Source organism: Helianthus annuus, chromosome 13 (assembly GCF_002127325.2).
Source record: "Helianthus annuus cultivar XRQ/B chromosome 13, HanXRQr2.0-SUNRISE, whole genome shotgun sequence".
Classification (NCBI taxonomy): Eukaryota; Viridiplantae; Streptophyta; class Magnoliopsida; order Asterales; family Asteraceae; genus Helianthus; species Helianthus annuus.
This window is the reverse complement of record NC_035445.2, coordinates 123,838,251-123,854,013: the sequence shown is the minus strand read 5'-3', so window position 1 is coordinate 123,854,013 and position 15,763 is coordinate 123,838,251. Positions and strand designations below refer to the sequence as shown.

The 15,763-nt window shown below is 33.4% G+C and overlaps 1 protein-coding gene across 1 annotated transcript; it reads right to left on the bottom strand.

Moving 5' to 3' along the window:
• Nucleotides 1-6,872: 6,872 nt before the first annotated feature.
• Nucleotides 6,873-15,763, bottom strand: LOC110899237. Its single transcript, XM_022146125.2, has 12 exons — nucleotides 15,354-15,763; nucleotides 12,870-13,053; nucleotides 12,240-12,308; nucleotides 12,054-12,152; nucleotides 11,859-11,938; nucleotides 10,878-11,595; nucleotides 9,316-9,962; nucleotides 9,129-9,213; nucleotides 8,166-8,217; nucleotides 8,020-8,069; nucleotides 7,887-7,934; nucleotides 6,873-7,301 (listed from the first exon to the last, which is right to left on the bottom strand). The coding sequence occupies exons 1-12, from the start codon at nucleotides 15,656-15,658 to the stop codon at nucleotides 7,125-7,127; spliced, it is 2,514 nt and encodes an 837-aa protein (XP_022001817.1). The 5' UTR covers nucleotides 15,659-15,763; the 3' UTR covers nucleotides 6,873-7,124.

The following is a 15,763-nucleotide window of genomic DNA, read 5'->3' as shown; positions in this document are numbered from 1 at the left end:
TACGTCAATTGTGATATGTGATAGTGAGATATTGTGACGATATAGTGACCGCCATCTCTATCAAACATTATTATTCTTACAACTAAATGTCTCACATATTATATTTCCTTTTTAACATACATAACTCACATGACATTATAACTCTAATTTTTAATCATTTTTTGGTTTTTAATTACTTTGACGGATTTTAGTTTCTTAAAAAAAAATCTGTGAAGGTAAAGCTATATATTATTGAAGTATGGCACAATGTTATTTTTGTTCACGCTTATATATACATCATATATGATAATGAGGTATCGTAATCATACATTGATCGTCACCAACACCATCGCTCTCATCGCCTACACTAACCCTACTATCATCGGTGTCGCTTCACTCCCATCACAACCACCACCCCCTCTCTTGTGCCAATAATGTCACTTTCTCTACCATGAACACATACCAATTTCTTTAATAAATTTGCAAATCAAACATTATTATTCTGTCAACGAAACATATAACATATTACATTTCCATTTAACATATTTTAAAATATATGTCAATTATGATAATATTGTAATGATATCGCGCGTGACCATCACCAACACCATCGCTATCGTCGGCTACACCAACCCCCTCTTGTGCCGACAACACCACTTTCACCACCACCAACACATACCAAGTTTACAAATCAAATATTATTATTATTCTGTCAACTACTCGTATCATCTCGAGTCAAAACCCTATCGATAGATGCAGAGCGGATAAAGATTGAAGCTAGATTAGCATATCAAATGGATTGGAAGCCTAGTTTGGTTCACATATTACATTTCGCTTCAACATATTTAACTCATGATATAATCCTAATTGTAATTCGCTTTTTTGAATTTAATTTACTTTGATAAATTTAGTTTTTTTTTTAAAGTTAGGTGAATTGTCAGTTGTAATTCACTTTTTTTAATTTAATTTACTTTGACAAATTTAGTTTTTTTTTTTAAGTTATGTGAATTACTAATGTCAGAAATATATGGAGTGACGAATACAAGTAGGGTTTTTTCTTTTATGTTTAATTGGGTTCGGATATAAAAGGACGTTTTTTTGGCTAGTAAATAATTTTGACCATCAATTGATTTAATCAATGGCTAAGATTAAATGAGTGAAATGAAGATCAAAAAAGAGGCGCGTGGGTTTGTGTAAGGGCATTGTAGTCAATCCAGTACAACAGTTTCTCTCCTTCAATTTCTCTCATTTTTTAAACGTTAATAACTTTTTCATACGACGTTATTTTTTATAAAATTTGCACCAAAAAAACGAGCGTTTTTTATCTCTAAAACGAGTATACTATTGCTATATTTTCGGAAAAAAAAATTCGAAAACCCAGTTGCGTAAAACGCAATAGAAAAAAAAAACGTAAAAAGTGACTTTTTTCTAAAACGCAATGCACTAAAAACACAAAGAAATGTCTTATCTAAAACGCAATTGCCAGAAAACACAAAGAAAATGTCTTCTTTCTAAAACACAATAGCCTAAGAACACAAAGGAAAATGTATTTTCTAAAACGCAATGGACTGAAAACACATAAAAATGTGTTTTGCCTAAAACGCAATGCACAAAAACACAAAGAAATGTCTTATTACTAAAAGGCAATGGTCAGAAAACACTTAAAAATGTCTTTTTTTTCTAAAACGCAATGGCCTAAAAACACAAAAGAAAGTGTACTTTCTAAAACGCAATGGTCTGAAAACACATAAAAATGTGTTTTACCTAAACCGTAATGCACCAAAAACACAAAGAAATGTTTTATTTCTAAAACGCAATGGCCAGAAAACACTTAAAATGTATTTTTTTCCAAAACGCAATGAACTGAAAACACATAAAAATGTGTTTTACCTAAAACGCAATGGACTAAAAACACTTAAAAATTGTGTTTTTCTAAAACGCAATGGCCAGAAAACACATAAAATGTCTTATTTCTAAAACGTAATGGTGTTCTCTCTAAAACGCAATGGACCCTGCTCCCAGGGGCGCTGCCCCCGGACCCCCGTCAAGATCCTATACATAAATCGAAGCCGATTTCTTCACAGATTGACGAAATTTGAATGTTAGAAACACTTATCAGCGATCGAATCGAACGAATCGAGTGATTCGCTTCAAAATCGCAGGAAAAAATGAGATATTGTATGAAATTAAACTGGGTTTCTTCAAAAAAGTTGAAGAACACGTTGATTTGGTGTTTGAATCATTAATTGGTGACGAAAATCGCACTATAATGTAGTGATTATTGAGATAGAAAATGAAGAAAAGATTAAAGATGGTGGGTTTTGAAAATGATGGGTTTTGAAGTTAGAGAGAGAAGAAAAAGGGAGAAGATTGGGTAACATTGACTAAAATACTCTTCCTCTTTATTTTAAATTTTGTCGCATCTCATAATTCTATTGCTTCCTATCTTTTCTAATCAAAATACACTTTCTATTTAATAATCACCCTAATTTTATACACATAAAGAAAGAATAATACACCTCGGTGTCTTTGTTTCGTAAAATGGACCAAACATTATGTTCAGAGTCGTTCTCAATGAACTGTTTACGAGTATCTCGTTTATAGTATTTTTTGTATTTATGAAATCTTTGTATTATTTATGTATGAATTAACAAATTCATTTTTATATCTAACACAAAAAAAGAGTTGAACAACTTTTAATTGCATTTTTTTAGTTTATTGTCACTTTTATTATAGACATTAGTAGCAATAACTCCAAGAGGGGTTTCATTGACGGATATATTTGTCGGAAACCCGTTGGTGATAGTCTTCACACACGTGAATTTGTTGGTGAAGATCCGTTGGTATATTGGCCATGAGTGATACCATTTCTGATGGAACACCGGCGAATATTTCTAATAGTTCATTGGCAATGTTTTACCGGTGGATTACTAATACATCTTCTCTGGCCAGATTTATTAATGTTGTTATTAACACAAAATAAAGGAATAAGAAGTCTTAATACACAAAATAAAGCATGCACTAACGAAGAGTCAAAAAGTAAAGTTGATAAATATAAAATAAAATATCCTATCCATTTTTAAAAAGTCAATAATCTAATCTATCCTTTCGAATGAGAAATGAGATACTAATTGCTTTCTATTTTTGGCTTGTATCTAATATGACTAAAAAATGGATTTTGAAATTATTTTTATTGTACTTCTTTTTTATTTTATTATTTATTTGAATATTATTTGTTAGTTGATTTCTAATACTTACTTGATTTTTAATATCTTTGCTAAAATAAGTTGTATAAAATATTGGTTTTATATCTAGAGGTGATATAGACAATAGACTAAAGTTGAGGGTCAGGTTATGTTTCCACTTTTTTTTAAAGTTTATATAACATATATAATTGTTTTGAATATGAATTTACATGGAGATAAATAATAAAAGGACAACAAGTTGTGTCATTTATCCTTCTCATCTTCATTCTGTGTGTCACATGGAGAATCCCAAAATACTTGATTCTATATTTACTCTATGCACAAAAAGAAAGTAAGTTCTCAAATAAAAAAACGTCAACAAAAACACATTCAACACTACAAATTAGATACTAATGTACTGGCTTTTAGACCTTTGGTATCGTGGTAGTGTAGATTAGACCAAAGGTAAGCGGTTGAGTTTTGTAAAAGACATCAGGGTCGAATTAGATCAATGTAACTTTAATTTTGTGAAATTTAATACTGTTTCTTTCTTTTGTTTATGATTTCCCACTTGATTTTGGTGAGGTAAACAATCGGTATCAAAACCTTCTATTTTAAGGCAAAGCTATAAATTATCCTATGTTTTTTTTTTTAAAAGTCAATAATCTAACCTATCCTTTCGAATGAGAAATGAGATACTAATTGCTTTCTATTTTTGGCTTGTATCTAATATGACTAAGAAATGGATTTTGAAATTATTTTTATTGTACTTTTTTATTTTATGATTTATTTGAATATTGTTTGTTAGTTGATGTCTAATACTTACTTGATTTTTGGTATCTTGGCTAAAATAAATTGTATAAAATATTGGTTTTATGTCTAGAGGTGACATAGACAATAGACTAAAGTTGAGGGTCAAGTTATGTTTCCACTTTTTTTAAAGTATAAATAACATATATAATTGTTTTGAATATGAATTTACATCGAGATAGATAATAAATGGGCAACAAATTGTGTTGTTTATCCTTCTCATCTTCATTCTGTGTGTCACATGGAGAATCCCAAAATGCTCGATTCTATATTACTCTATGCACAAGAAACAAGAAGAAAGTAAGTTTTCAAATAAAAAATGTCAATAAAAACACATTCAACACTACAAATTAGATACTAAAGCACTGGCTTTTAGGTTTTTGGTATCGTGGTAGTGTAGATTAGACCAAAGGTAAGCGGTTGAGTTTCGTAAAAGACATCAGAGTCGAATTAGATCAATGTAACTTTAATCTTTCTATCAGTGATTTTAAAATAAGCCTAGTATTCATAACGATGGGATCCAATCTAGACAATATTCCTTTATCACGTTACAGGAATAATTGGTAAGAGGAATCCAAATGATGCGTTGAAGTTGGAAGTCAAAACCCTATAAATATCCGGCCCCCACAAGGGCTTTTCCCTTGAAGAACAAGAATCGACCCTAGGTTATATAGTTCTCAAAGAATTAAATAAAGAGATGAAGGCTAGTGGAGTTTGAGCAAAATTAGAAAGTTTAGAAATGTGGATGGGTATTCAACAATTTAATTTATTTTAAGAGATAAAACTCAAAAAGACAAAATTAAACAACTTTTTTTTTCTTTTAATTTTATTTTGTGCAAATACAGCCATTGAATAGAAAAGTGCCCCCAAGTTCCCGCAAGCGGCACCCATAAACAGAAAAGTGCCCCCAGTTATTATTCTAAATCTTAAAAATAAAATAGAAATAAGTACAAGAATATGGCTTAAGAGATAAAATATACGAGTTGCTTATATGATTCCAAATGATTTTAAAGAATATGATGGTGGGTTATGCTATTAATGTCCTCAAAGTTAGAAAATATTCACAAACGTCAATTAAACTAAACTGTCACATTAGATTTTTACTAATCCTTTAAAAACACTATTTTTTTATTCTTAAAAACATCTTTGCAAATTATTATATTTCTACGTCTCATCACCTTTTAGTTTACTTTTCTTATTCAAATTATTTTTTAACAAACGAAATTATTTATAAATTGTTTAATTAACTTAATATAATAAACAAATACTTCTTTCATAAAATAATATAGAAATATATATATATACACACACACACATATATATATACACAAACATATTAAAGTATTGTATAAAAAATAAAAATGGTGTAAAATGTGTAAATTAATGTTTTTAAATTAAACATGATCTATTTTTGTTATTTACCTACTTACTACATTTAAAATGATTTAATTTAAACTAAATGTAATATACAACTCATTAAAGCACATAATGTCCAAGTCATTAATGTATTAGAGACGGTAAAAACAAAAAAAAAAGTTCTTTTATTTCTTAATATACAACTCATTAAAGCACATAATGTCCAAGTCATTAATGTATCAGAGACGGTAAAAACAAAAAAAAAAGTTCTTTTATTTATTTATTTATTTATTTGCTGGCAATCATTTTGTTCGAGTTCAGCTAGTGTAGAAGGGCACTTAATTAGCCCACGGGAACACATCTCTGTCCTAGCCCATGTAAGGGAAAAGACTGTATTTCAAGAGCGGTGTAAAAACCCACTGATGTAGATAGCCTTGTATTGTTTGTTATTAATGAGCTTTGCAATGTAATTGAAGAGAAACTTGATATTCCCTCTATGAATAAGGGTATCAAGGGACATGCCAATCATACACCAACCCCAAGCAATGTCCGTTCAACGAAAACCTTAAAAACAACCTTTATGAGATTAGATTGTCAGTAGTGTGTGTATAACAAAGCACTAGGAATCTTATGTGCACCCGGACTCGTGGGGTCTTATAAAAATTGAATATTTTGTTTTATAGCTCATTTTCATGCCAACCATGGATGATTCTTCATTCAAGCTGGGTATGGGCTAGAGAATGGTGCATTTGAGAAGTTCAAAGATACAATACATGATCATTAAGAGGAAGCGATAACCAAGTCACTGTTGAAATTGTTCTTGCTTACATAGTTACTATTGATGGTAACCGTCGAACTCTTTTAATTGTCAACTGTCTTTTATCAAGCATCGTGTCATTTTCAACTAAATGTTGTGATGGTTTCCCCAATAAAACCAAACTCTTTGGTCAACTAAATGTTGTGATGGTTTCCCACCAAAAAATTGAAACTCTTTGGTCTGTTTGAAACAAGTTTTTCACAACAAGAAACACATCCTCGTTCTTGACCTTTATGAAGATTAAGATTTCAATATTATCATTGAAATACTTTATTTTGATAGTATACGATTTAGAGAAGATTATCTAGACACTTACAAGACCTACATTTTTGTTTTCCTTTGTTTCAACAAGCAACTGAAGTAAAAGTTCCTGCCTTTTTGTATAAAGGTTCAAAATTTTCTCAACCTTTTCTAGTAGGTTTGAACTCGTTGCAAGATAACTCATGAAAAGGTTGAACGTATTAGCCTAGTTCATACAAGTAGAACGTGATACGTGCATAACAAACAGCTCGAATCTATCTAGACATGTTTGAAATTGTTAACATGTCAACCCATTCACAGCTCCTATCCGTTTATGGTTTACCCCAAACACCGTGTGTAAGTTGTTATTAGTAACTCATAAAACACAAGTCACCCAAAGTGTTGCATATTTTGGCAACATAATATGGATATACGATTCGACCTGTTTTGACACTAATCAAACGCGTCAAAAGTCGCCCTAGGTGTTAATCCAACCTGTGATATGGATTAAATAACATCTGATTCTAAACACAAGTGCAACTATACATACTTCAAAATGTAAACAACTTCAGTACAAAACAGTCGACTTACTCTTAAGCCAATTTTCCAGCATCTAGGGGGTAAAATTTGTCAAGTTACTTGTAATAATTTCTTATTACCAGTAATGTATGACCAATACTGGAATCTCTAGATGCTATTTCATCAATGATTATATATATATTGATACAATATCTAACTCATATAAGCTGCACTACAGCAGCAATCCTCAAGGCTCCATTTTGTAAAAGTTCCCCGAGCTCATCGAACAACAGCGCAGTACGCCAACCCCATCCTTTTGGAGCTTTGGGTAACAGGGTTCCTGGTTGTTTGAAGCTCCCAAACACCATTACTTCTCTTTTTGATGGACAAATTAGCTGCAAAAGTTTTTAAAAAAAAGCAGACAATTTTCAGACCCGAACACCATATCGAATATTAATCGCAAAGTTTCTTCTGTTAGCTACTTTACAAGTTAAAAATTTGTAAATTAGTTTATAGAAGTATGGGACGATTTCGGTTATTTATATCTTAAACAAGTCATACAGGTCAGACTAAAAAAAGTTGGATAAAATGTAAATAAGTCAAATGGGTTGAACGGGTCAAAACTCACCCAAAACGCATTTAAAGTGGATAAAACCTTTTAGCCATTTTCTTAAAGAAAATTCCGATATTATAGCAATAAGTACCGACATAGTTTTTGTAATCAAGCACATTAGTTATATGGCCGGAACTAAAAGATTTTATGAGTCAACCCAAACCAACCCGTTTTGACGAGCATTTAGCATGACAGATTTGGCCAGAACCGATTTTGACCCGTAAGCCGTCAACCCGTTCTACCTGCCCATTTTGCCACTTCGAATTATCATTTATCAGATTAAAAAGATCCAGTTCTAAAAATATCTAAAATGGAATTTAAAAAAAAAAGACAAAGAAAAACCGGTACTGTTTCACTTTAATTTTACCTGATAACGAGCAGTAACCTTCTCACGAGAATCTACGTACATATGAGCCTGAAAAGATGATTAGCAATATCTAAGTTACCTATAAGATGAAAAACAAGATCTTAACACTAATACTTATTTCATTATGGCCAACCTTTCTAAGCGATTCAGGTATCTCTGCCTTCCTTCTGTGAAGAAAGAATCCTGAAAATACAAAATAAAACCAAATAGTAACTAATTTGACATATGTATACTCATCAGTGCAGTTGTACAAGTAGAATTCTATAAAAAAAATATTACCAAGAGTTCGGCGTCCTTGAGGATCTTCATCACTAAATGCCTGAACACTTACCTACACATCCAATATGATCAAGAAAAATTAATATTTGTGAAGGCTTTTATGATAAGCAAGAGTTCGAAGTGTACTCATTTAATTAAAGATGGGCGATTACAGAGCAAATTCTTCGGTAAATGGGTTATTTGGTTTATATTTTTTTCGAGTAAAACGCCATTTTCGTCCCTGAGGTTTGGCCACTTTTGCGACTTTCGTCCAAAGGTTTGATTTTCCGCGTCTGACTCCAAAAGGTTTAAAATCTTGCCATTTTCATCCGACTTGTTAACTCCATCCATTTTTCTCAGTTAAATGAGGGTTACTTCCATCTTTTTAGACATTTATAATTTTATAATAAAAAAACACTATTAAGAAATAAAGATACACCTTTGTTGACTTTCTAGTTATGACTTTTCTTAAAAACATTAACAAATAGGTAAAAGGAAGAAAATACCCCTGACTAAACGTTAAAAAATGGATGGAGTTAACGAGTCAGATGAAAATTCAAACCATTTGGGTTCAAATGCGGAAAAGCAAACCTTTGGACGAAAGTCGCAAAATTGGTCAAACCTCGAGGATGAAAACAACATTTTACTAGTTTTTTCTCAAATGGGTAATACCAAAAACTTAGCAAAAACGGAAACAAATCAAATGGCCTGAAAGTTACCCAAGGTATATTAAAAATGCAAAAAAATCTCCTAAATAGTTTTTTTAAATGTTGAGTACTGTTGTAATAATATAGTTTTTGTAACTTATAACACCTTAATTAGTTACAACATACAATGAAAAGGACAAAAAGTGTTAGCAGGTCAGCCCAACCCATTTCGAACCATTCTATAAAAAGCTACATGTTCTGAACCCGGCCCGTTTTACCTATTACCCAACCCACCCTACCCATTTTGCCACTTCTACATTGGATGCTATAAACATACCTTCCACATAGAACCACCATAGAAATACTCTGGAGAGTGTTTAACTTGTCCATCATTAAGCCGATGAACTTCCTGAAATTCCACGCTATGGAACAAACAATAGACAGTACAGAAAGAAGTTACCACATTAAGAGAAATGAACTTTAAAAGTTATAAGATGTTTAGATGAAACACTATAATGACTTACGCAAAGCGGAAGGGAGGGAAGTGACTTAAAGGGGTTTTAATATCCAATGAAATAGAACTACTTTCATTATCCCATTCAACTCCAAGACCATTTTCAGAAGAATCCATCATCTGCACCGGTACACCGCTGCTACTTGGGCCCGCAACCGAACATCCAGCTAATCTCCCACTAACATCCCCTTCATCTGTGTTACTACTTCCTTGACTGAGCCCAACCAAAGCAGTCAACCCATTACCACCATGTTCCCCATTATGATCACCTCTATTTTCAGAATCATCATTACCGAGAGACTGCTGACCGTTTCTATTTCCCATATGAAACGGGACCCGAGAGAAGACGAAACGTGTTGGAGGCCATGCGGCTGCCGGTACGTAAGTGGACCCACGTCCGATACCTGCCAACCCATCAATAGGTCCCCGAACGTGCACACGTACAGGGCGAAATGGTCCATTTACTTCACCTTGAGATGAATCGGTAAAATAAATATCTCCTATACCAGTAGTTGCGGAATTTGGTTCTTGATCTTGCATGTAATAACCTGTGCGTGCAAATCCGTACTGTGGCCTGCATTGGCATGCCATACTAACAAGACAGCAGCTTTTGCAGGTGTCTGCACCAATTTCATGCACCCTTTGGCTCAATAGTGTCTACAAGATAAAACAAACACATGCACGAGTTTCATACTCAAGATTTATATAATAAATGTTAAGACGTAAGTAAGAAAAAAAAAACTAGCGAAAAGGATTGCACATATTCGTAACATGCAATGTGTAGCAATTTTGACCCCATTTACTTATGAATGGGTTTACTCGGTTTCTGATTTTGGATCAAGCAAATAAAATTTATAAAAATAAGAGTAAAATGCCATTTTCGTCCCTGAGGTTTGGCCAGTTTTGCTACTTTCGTCTAAAGGTTTGTTTTTTCGCATCTGGATCCAAAAGGTTTGAAATCTTGCCATTTTCTTCAGGCTCGTAAAATCCATCCCTTTTTTTCATTAAATCAAGGGTATTTCCGTTTTTTTTGGTAATTTAAAGGACAATTCGGTCTTTTTCACTTTATGTAAAAAGACCGAATTGCCCTTTAAGTTTACAAAAAAGATGGAATGCCCCTCACTTAAACAATAAAAATGGACGGAGTTAACGAGCCGGATGAAAATTGCAAGATTTCAAACCTTTTGGATCCAGATTAGAAAAAACAAACCTTTGGACGAAAGTCGCAAAACTGGCCAAACCTCAGGGATGAAAATGGCATTTTACTCTAAAAATAAAGATAAAAAAAGGTAGGTGAAAGGGGTAGAAAGTCGCCCAAAGTGTAATTTTAGCACATATAACCTCATAAATCATTTTGTTCAAACAAACCAGCTGATTATTGAAATTAAAACAATATGTTTTGCAATCATATTTATCGAAAATAACAAAATAAACTAGCCAAAAAAATGTTTCGGATCACCCAACCCATACCAAAATTACATGCATTGACCTGCTAACCAACCCGCCCATTACACCACATTTACACAGGATACGACAAATTAAAGAAGGAATTAACAAGTTACGATTTAAGACCTGTAGCCAAAGACCGTCATTAACAGATTTGCAGGGGAAGCCCAATTCTTCTAGTTGCTTTCTCACAGTTAAAAGTGCCTCAAAAGTCATGTTACAATACAAAAGAGAACCACCTTCAAAAATACTAACAAATGTGTCATATTCATCACCGTTCAACCCACAAATCCATTTAGCGCAAGTTTTTCTTTCTCGTCTGCCGACAATTCTGCCGCCCCATGACATGGGCATGCCACATCTTCCCCATTCATTTGACATATCATCGCTACAGTCCATACCATTACCAGATCTTTGACCCGAACCGAGCCAGCTGTGATTATTCAATTGATAACAAGTACCCTCTTCAGATGGCCCTTCCATTGCCGCCATATCACCACCAGTTGGCAAGTCTTGATAAGAGGAAGAGTAGTTATTCTCACTTGCGCAACGAGAGGGTGTGGTTTGTTCAGCAGTAGATTGACTGTTTGACTGATTGCATACAGATTCTTGTACTTGTGTTTGGGAATCTACGACTTGGTCTGCAAGCTCGACTAAAATGTTTTGAGCAGTGTCACGACCTTCTTCATCTTTTAAACTCACGCGTGCTAAATCAGATGTTATTTGATTATTACTGTCACTGGTCAAACTCTTCGCATTTGCTCTAGAAAAATCAGCTTGTACTGAAGGTTGTGTTTTACTAAATTCACCTTTTGTGAGGAGGACGTACAAAGCCAATTCAAACCTATATTAGATTGTAGCGTGAGACACCTAGTAGCCACAATAATTCAACTTCACTTCACCAAAAAGGTTAAGAGATGGAAAAAAATTTGCTCTGGAATCGGGTAATAATATAATTAGTATAAAAATACACTTGTTTCGATCCAACATGTTTCCTTGTGATTTGAGTAATTGACCCGTTAAAGATATAACATAACCCGAATTGACCCATTTATAAGTGAATGGGTCTAAATTGTCATCTTTAAGATAGGTAAAAATGTCACTTACCTTTTCTCTTCACTAGGGACCCACAGTTCATCAGAGGTCAGTAACGCATGCAATGTTTGAACGGAAAGTTTTGGAAGCACCTGTCAATAAAAATGGGTCACTTACTATCAGCACAGTTTCAATAATAATATCATACTTTAAACACATAATCAGACCGTATATTTTAAATAGACTGAAAAGGGTTTAGTTTCTTACTTCTTTCAATTCCATGGCACCACTTTGACAAAGATAGCCCCAGCAAGCATTTCTCACACGTTCTCCATGTATGCCGTAATCTTGGCCCTCTGCAAACACCTACAGTAAACATGGATATGCTAAACATTGAAAGATATGAACCATATGATAGCATAAAACAGTACAAAAAAAACATTGCTATCAAACCTGATATTCTAGGAAATTTGTAGTCCAGAGTTCGGATATAATGAAGTCGGTGCAAATTGCACATAAATCCTGGAACAAAAGTTGTAAGAGACTGAAGCGTACACGGGAATATTCTAGATAAAACTCATAAAATAGTGGCTATATCATAGTTGTTAAAAGCCATCGCCTCTTGCGCCTAGGCCCATTTTCCAAGCTAGGTGAGGCAATTGCGCTTTAAGTCGAGGCAATTGCGCTTTATTTCTCTAGGGGATGATGGTTCAAGCGCAGATTTTGGCAAGATTCCTAGATTCCGGAGATTATCTAAATTCTCGCAAGATTTTAGCCAGATTTCTACTTTTATCTAAGGAAAACTACTTTTCTACACTAATATTTTACACCTTTTTGTACTAAATAGATGATATTAAATGTTATACAATAGCTTTTGTTTATTTTATTTAAAGAACAGTATTAATTTTCTAATACATAAAATATTTTTAATTTTTTTCATCGTGCGCTCTTTTTTTCTCAGGCCCTCGCTTTTTTTGCGCCTTGCGCCTAGGCCCCAGGCGAAACCTGTGCGCCTTGAGTGCGCCTAGCGCCTTTGATAACTATGGGCTATATTATTAAAAATTTATTAAAAAATAAGAAAACCTGAAGGTCAAGAAAAGATGCAGCAGCAAGAACACGAAATGCATTACTGTCATCAAGTTTAGGGTGATATCCATAAAGGTATGCTAAAGCTATAGCAATCGCCTCCTTGTTAACATTGTTGTCATCCACATGCAAGGTCAAAACTGGTGCATTTGCATCTTTCCAAGGTCCGTGAAGCATGTTCCTACAGAACACAATGAATGGCACCTTAAACATTTGAATATTTTAGGCAAAAAAAAAAAAAATTAAGCCCTTGATTATTTGGATTTAAAAAGTTAGTATTTACGTTTCCAAAATTATAAATAAACGATGTAGTTGAAGCATCATGTTTCACATTTTGGACATGAAAGTATCAGAAGACAGAAGCTGTGGAACCACAATTATATATATATTAAAACAAAAGGTCGGTGGCTATCCCAAAGCCACCGCCTTTGTTTATATATAATAATGTTTGCGTAAATGTATATCCAAATCGTCATTGTGCATCAGTGGTTTTTGTCTCACTTTATAAAATGGAGGTCAAGGGTTCGATCCTTGACTCTCTTCATTTTCTCACACAACATTTTATTTTTTTTGTTTATTTTTTTGTTAGATGCTCCCATTTGGTTTTATTCTTTTTCTCAAAGACAACTCATATTTTACTCTAGAGTTGGTAAACTATACTTATTATTTAAACATAATTTCACATTTATATATTTAATATATTATAAAAACTAAAGTTGGTTTCTACGCTTTCGAACTTGACACCCATACCTCTAACTTGACACCTCAACGTGCGACACATTATTATATTTTTTATCTCTGTCTAAATTATTTTTAAGACTTTACATCACCATCAAAATTACTTTTAAGACTCTACAACGCAGCGAACGAGACATACTCTTTTTTATCTATGTCTAATGACGTTAATATCACAAATGTGTAATGTGTGATGTAATGTCATGTGTAGGCGCCACACATTAATGTCATCGTTGTAGCCGCAATGCTTATATAGGTTATACTGATATAGTTCGGATAAGTCAAAACATGCGTCTTTATATGGTTAACATATCACATAACGTTTCGCCATCTATAAAATAGCTAAGACGTTGCCGCCGCAACGCGCGGCTATGGCAACAATCTAGTTTATAACAAAATCAAAACTTTCTGAGAATCAAGAAGAATTGAAGCCAAAACAAACTCAAATAACCTATATCCAAGTTATTTTTCCTAATATGTAACACAAATTTGTAGATTGATCTCCTATCCTATCATAATCCATAATAAGTTATGCTAATTATTAGTGCTCTCCGTCCTCAAAAGATAAGGTGAAGGATAATTTTATATGTTATTATTTCTCACCATCTACATGATCATCCAATGTACAAAAATATTAAATTAAGGCAGCAATAACCATTAACATCGTCCACAAAAGCACTCAACCTAGACTACCAAAACCTCTTACCTTACAACCAATAAATCAGTAACAGTATCAGAAAGCACAAGCTTGCGTTGAAAATTTGACAAAGCCCCTATAAATTCAAATTAATTTGTAAAATTTCCCTATTTTCATGTCCACTTACCGCCCCCTCCACTACTACAAATCCAAATTTCTATAACTAGACACATTCAGCATATACTATTTAATATACTCTCACACAACAACTGTAACAACCTTTAAAGTTCAACTTCGCCCTAATTTCACAACTAATTAACCACAAATCACACTAAAAAAACATAAAAAAACAATCAACAACCTAATATAACAGTGAACAAAAAATTGAATAAAACTCAAAATTGATAACATGAAGCGATAACATATTTTCACACAACAACTATATCAACCTTTAGAGTTTAATTTCGCCCTAATTTCACAGCTGATTAACCACAAATTCATTACAAACTGCCACTAATCGCACTCAAAAAACAACAATCAACAACCTAAGACAACAGTAGAGAACAAAAACTGAATAAAACTCAAAACTGATAAAATGAAGTGATAAAATAACATACTTTCACACAACTAGCCTTCAAAGTTTAATTCCACCCTAATTTCCCAACTAATTAACTACAAACTCATATAAACTGCCAATAATAATAATAATCACATTTAAAAAGCATATAAACAACAATCAACAACCTAATGCAACAGTATATAACGAAAACTCCAAGAACTCAAAAACCGATAACCTAAATTAGGAGCTGCCAGCGAGATAGAACTAAACAGTGAAGATAACTAATTTCGCCGTAATTTCATAACTAATTAACAACCTAATGCAACACTATATAACAAAAACTTCAAAAACTCGAAACAGATAACCTAAAATAAGAGCTGCGAGAGAAAATTAAACAGTGGAGATGATCATTTCGCCCTAATTTCATAACTAATTAGCCACAAATTGTATAAATTCTTACTAATCACACTAAACAAAAGCATATAAACAACAATCAACAACCTAATGCAACCGTACACAACAAAAACTTCAAAAAGTGAAAATCCGTAACCTAAAATACGAGCTGCGAGAGAGAATCAAACGGTGAAGATGATACGTAGCGCCCATAGCCTTAACAATTACATCCGAAAACGATCCGTGATTAAAACCTTCCGATTGAATATGATCGCAGAGTGACGTGAGGTTGCAATCGAGTGCCGGAAGTTCGCTGGCGGTGCGGCCGGTGTCGGAGTGGTGGTGTGACGGTTGCCGGTCCATTTCCGCGGTTGTTGCGGTGGTTGTGCGATCATTGCCGTACGATCGTAGGTGGTTAGGGTTAGGATTTGTGTTAGGGTATTGGTGTGATTGTGGTTCCATGAGTTTTGAAGTTTTTATTTGTTGGTGGAGATTGAAGGGTTTGGGTTTGAGAAAGTGTTGGGGGAGGAGTGATCATTGGGGATATGCAGAAATGTTTTAACTGAA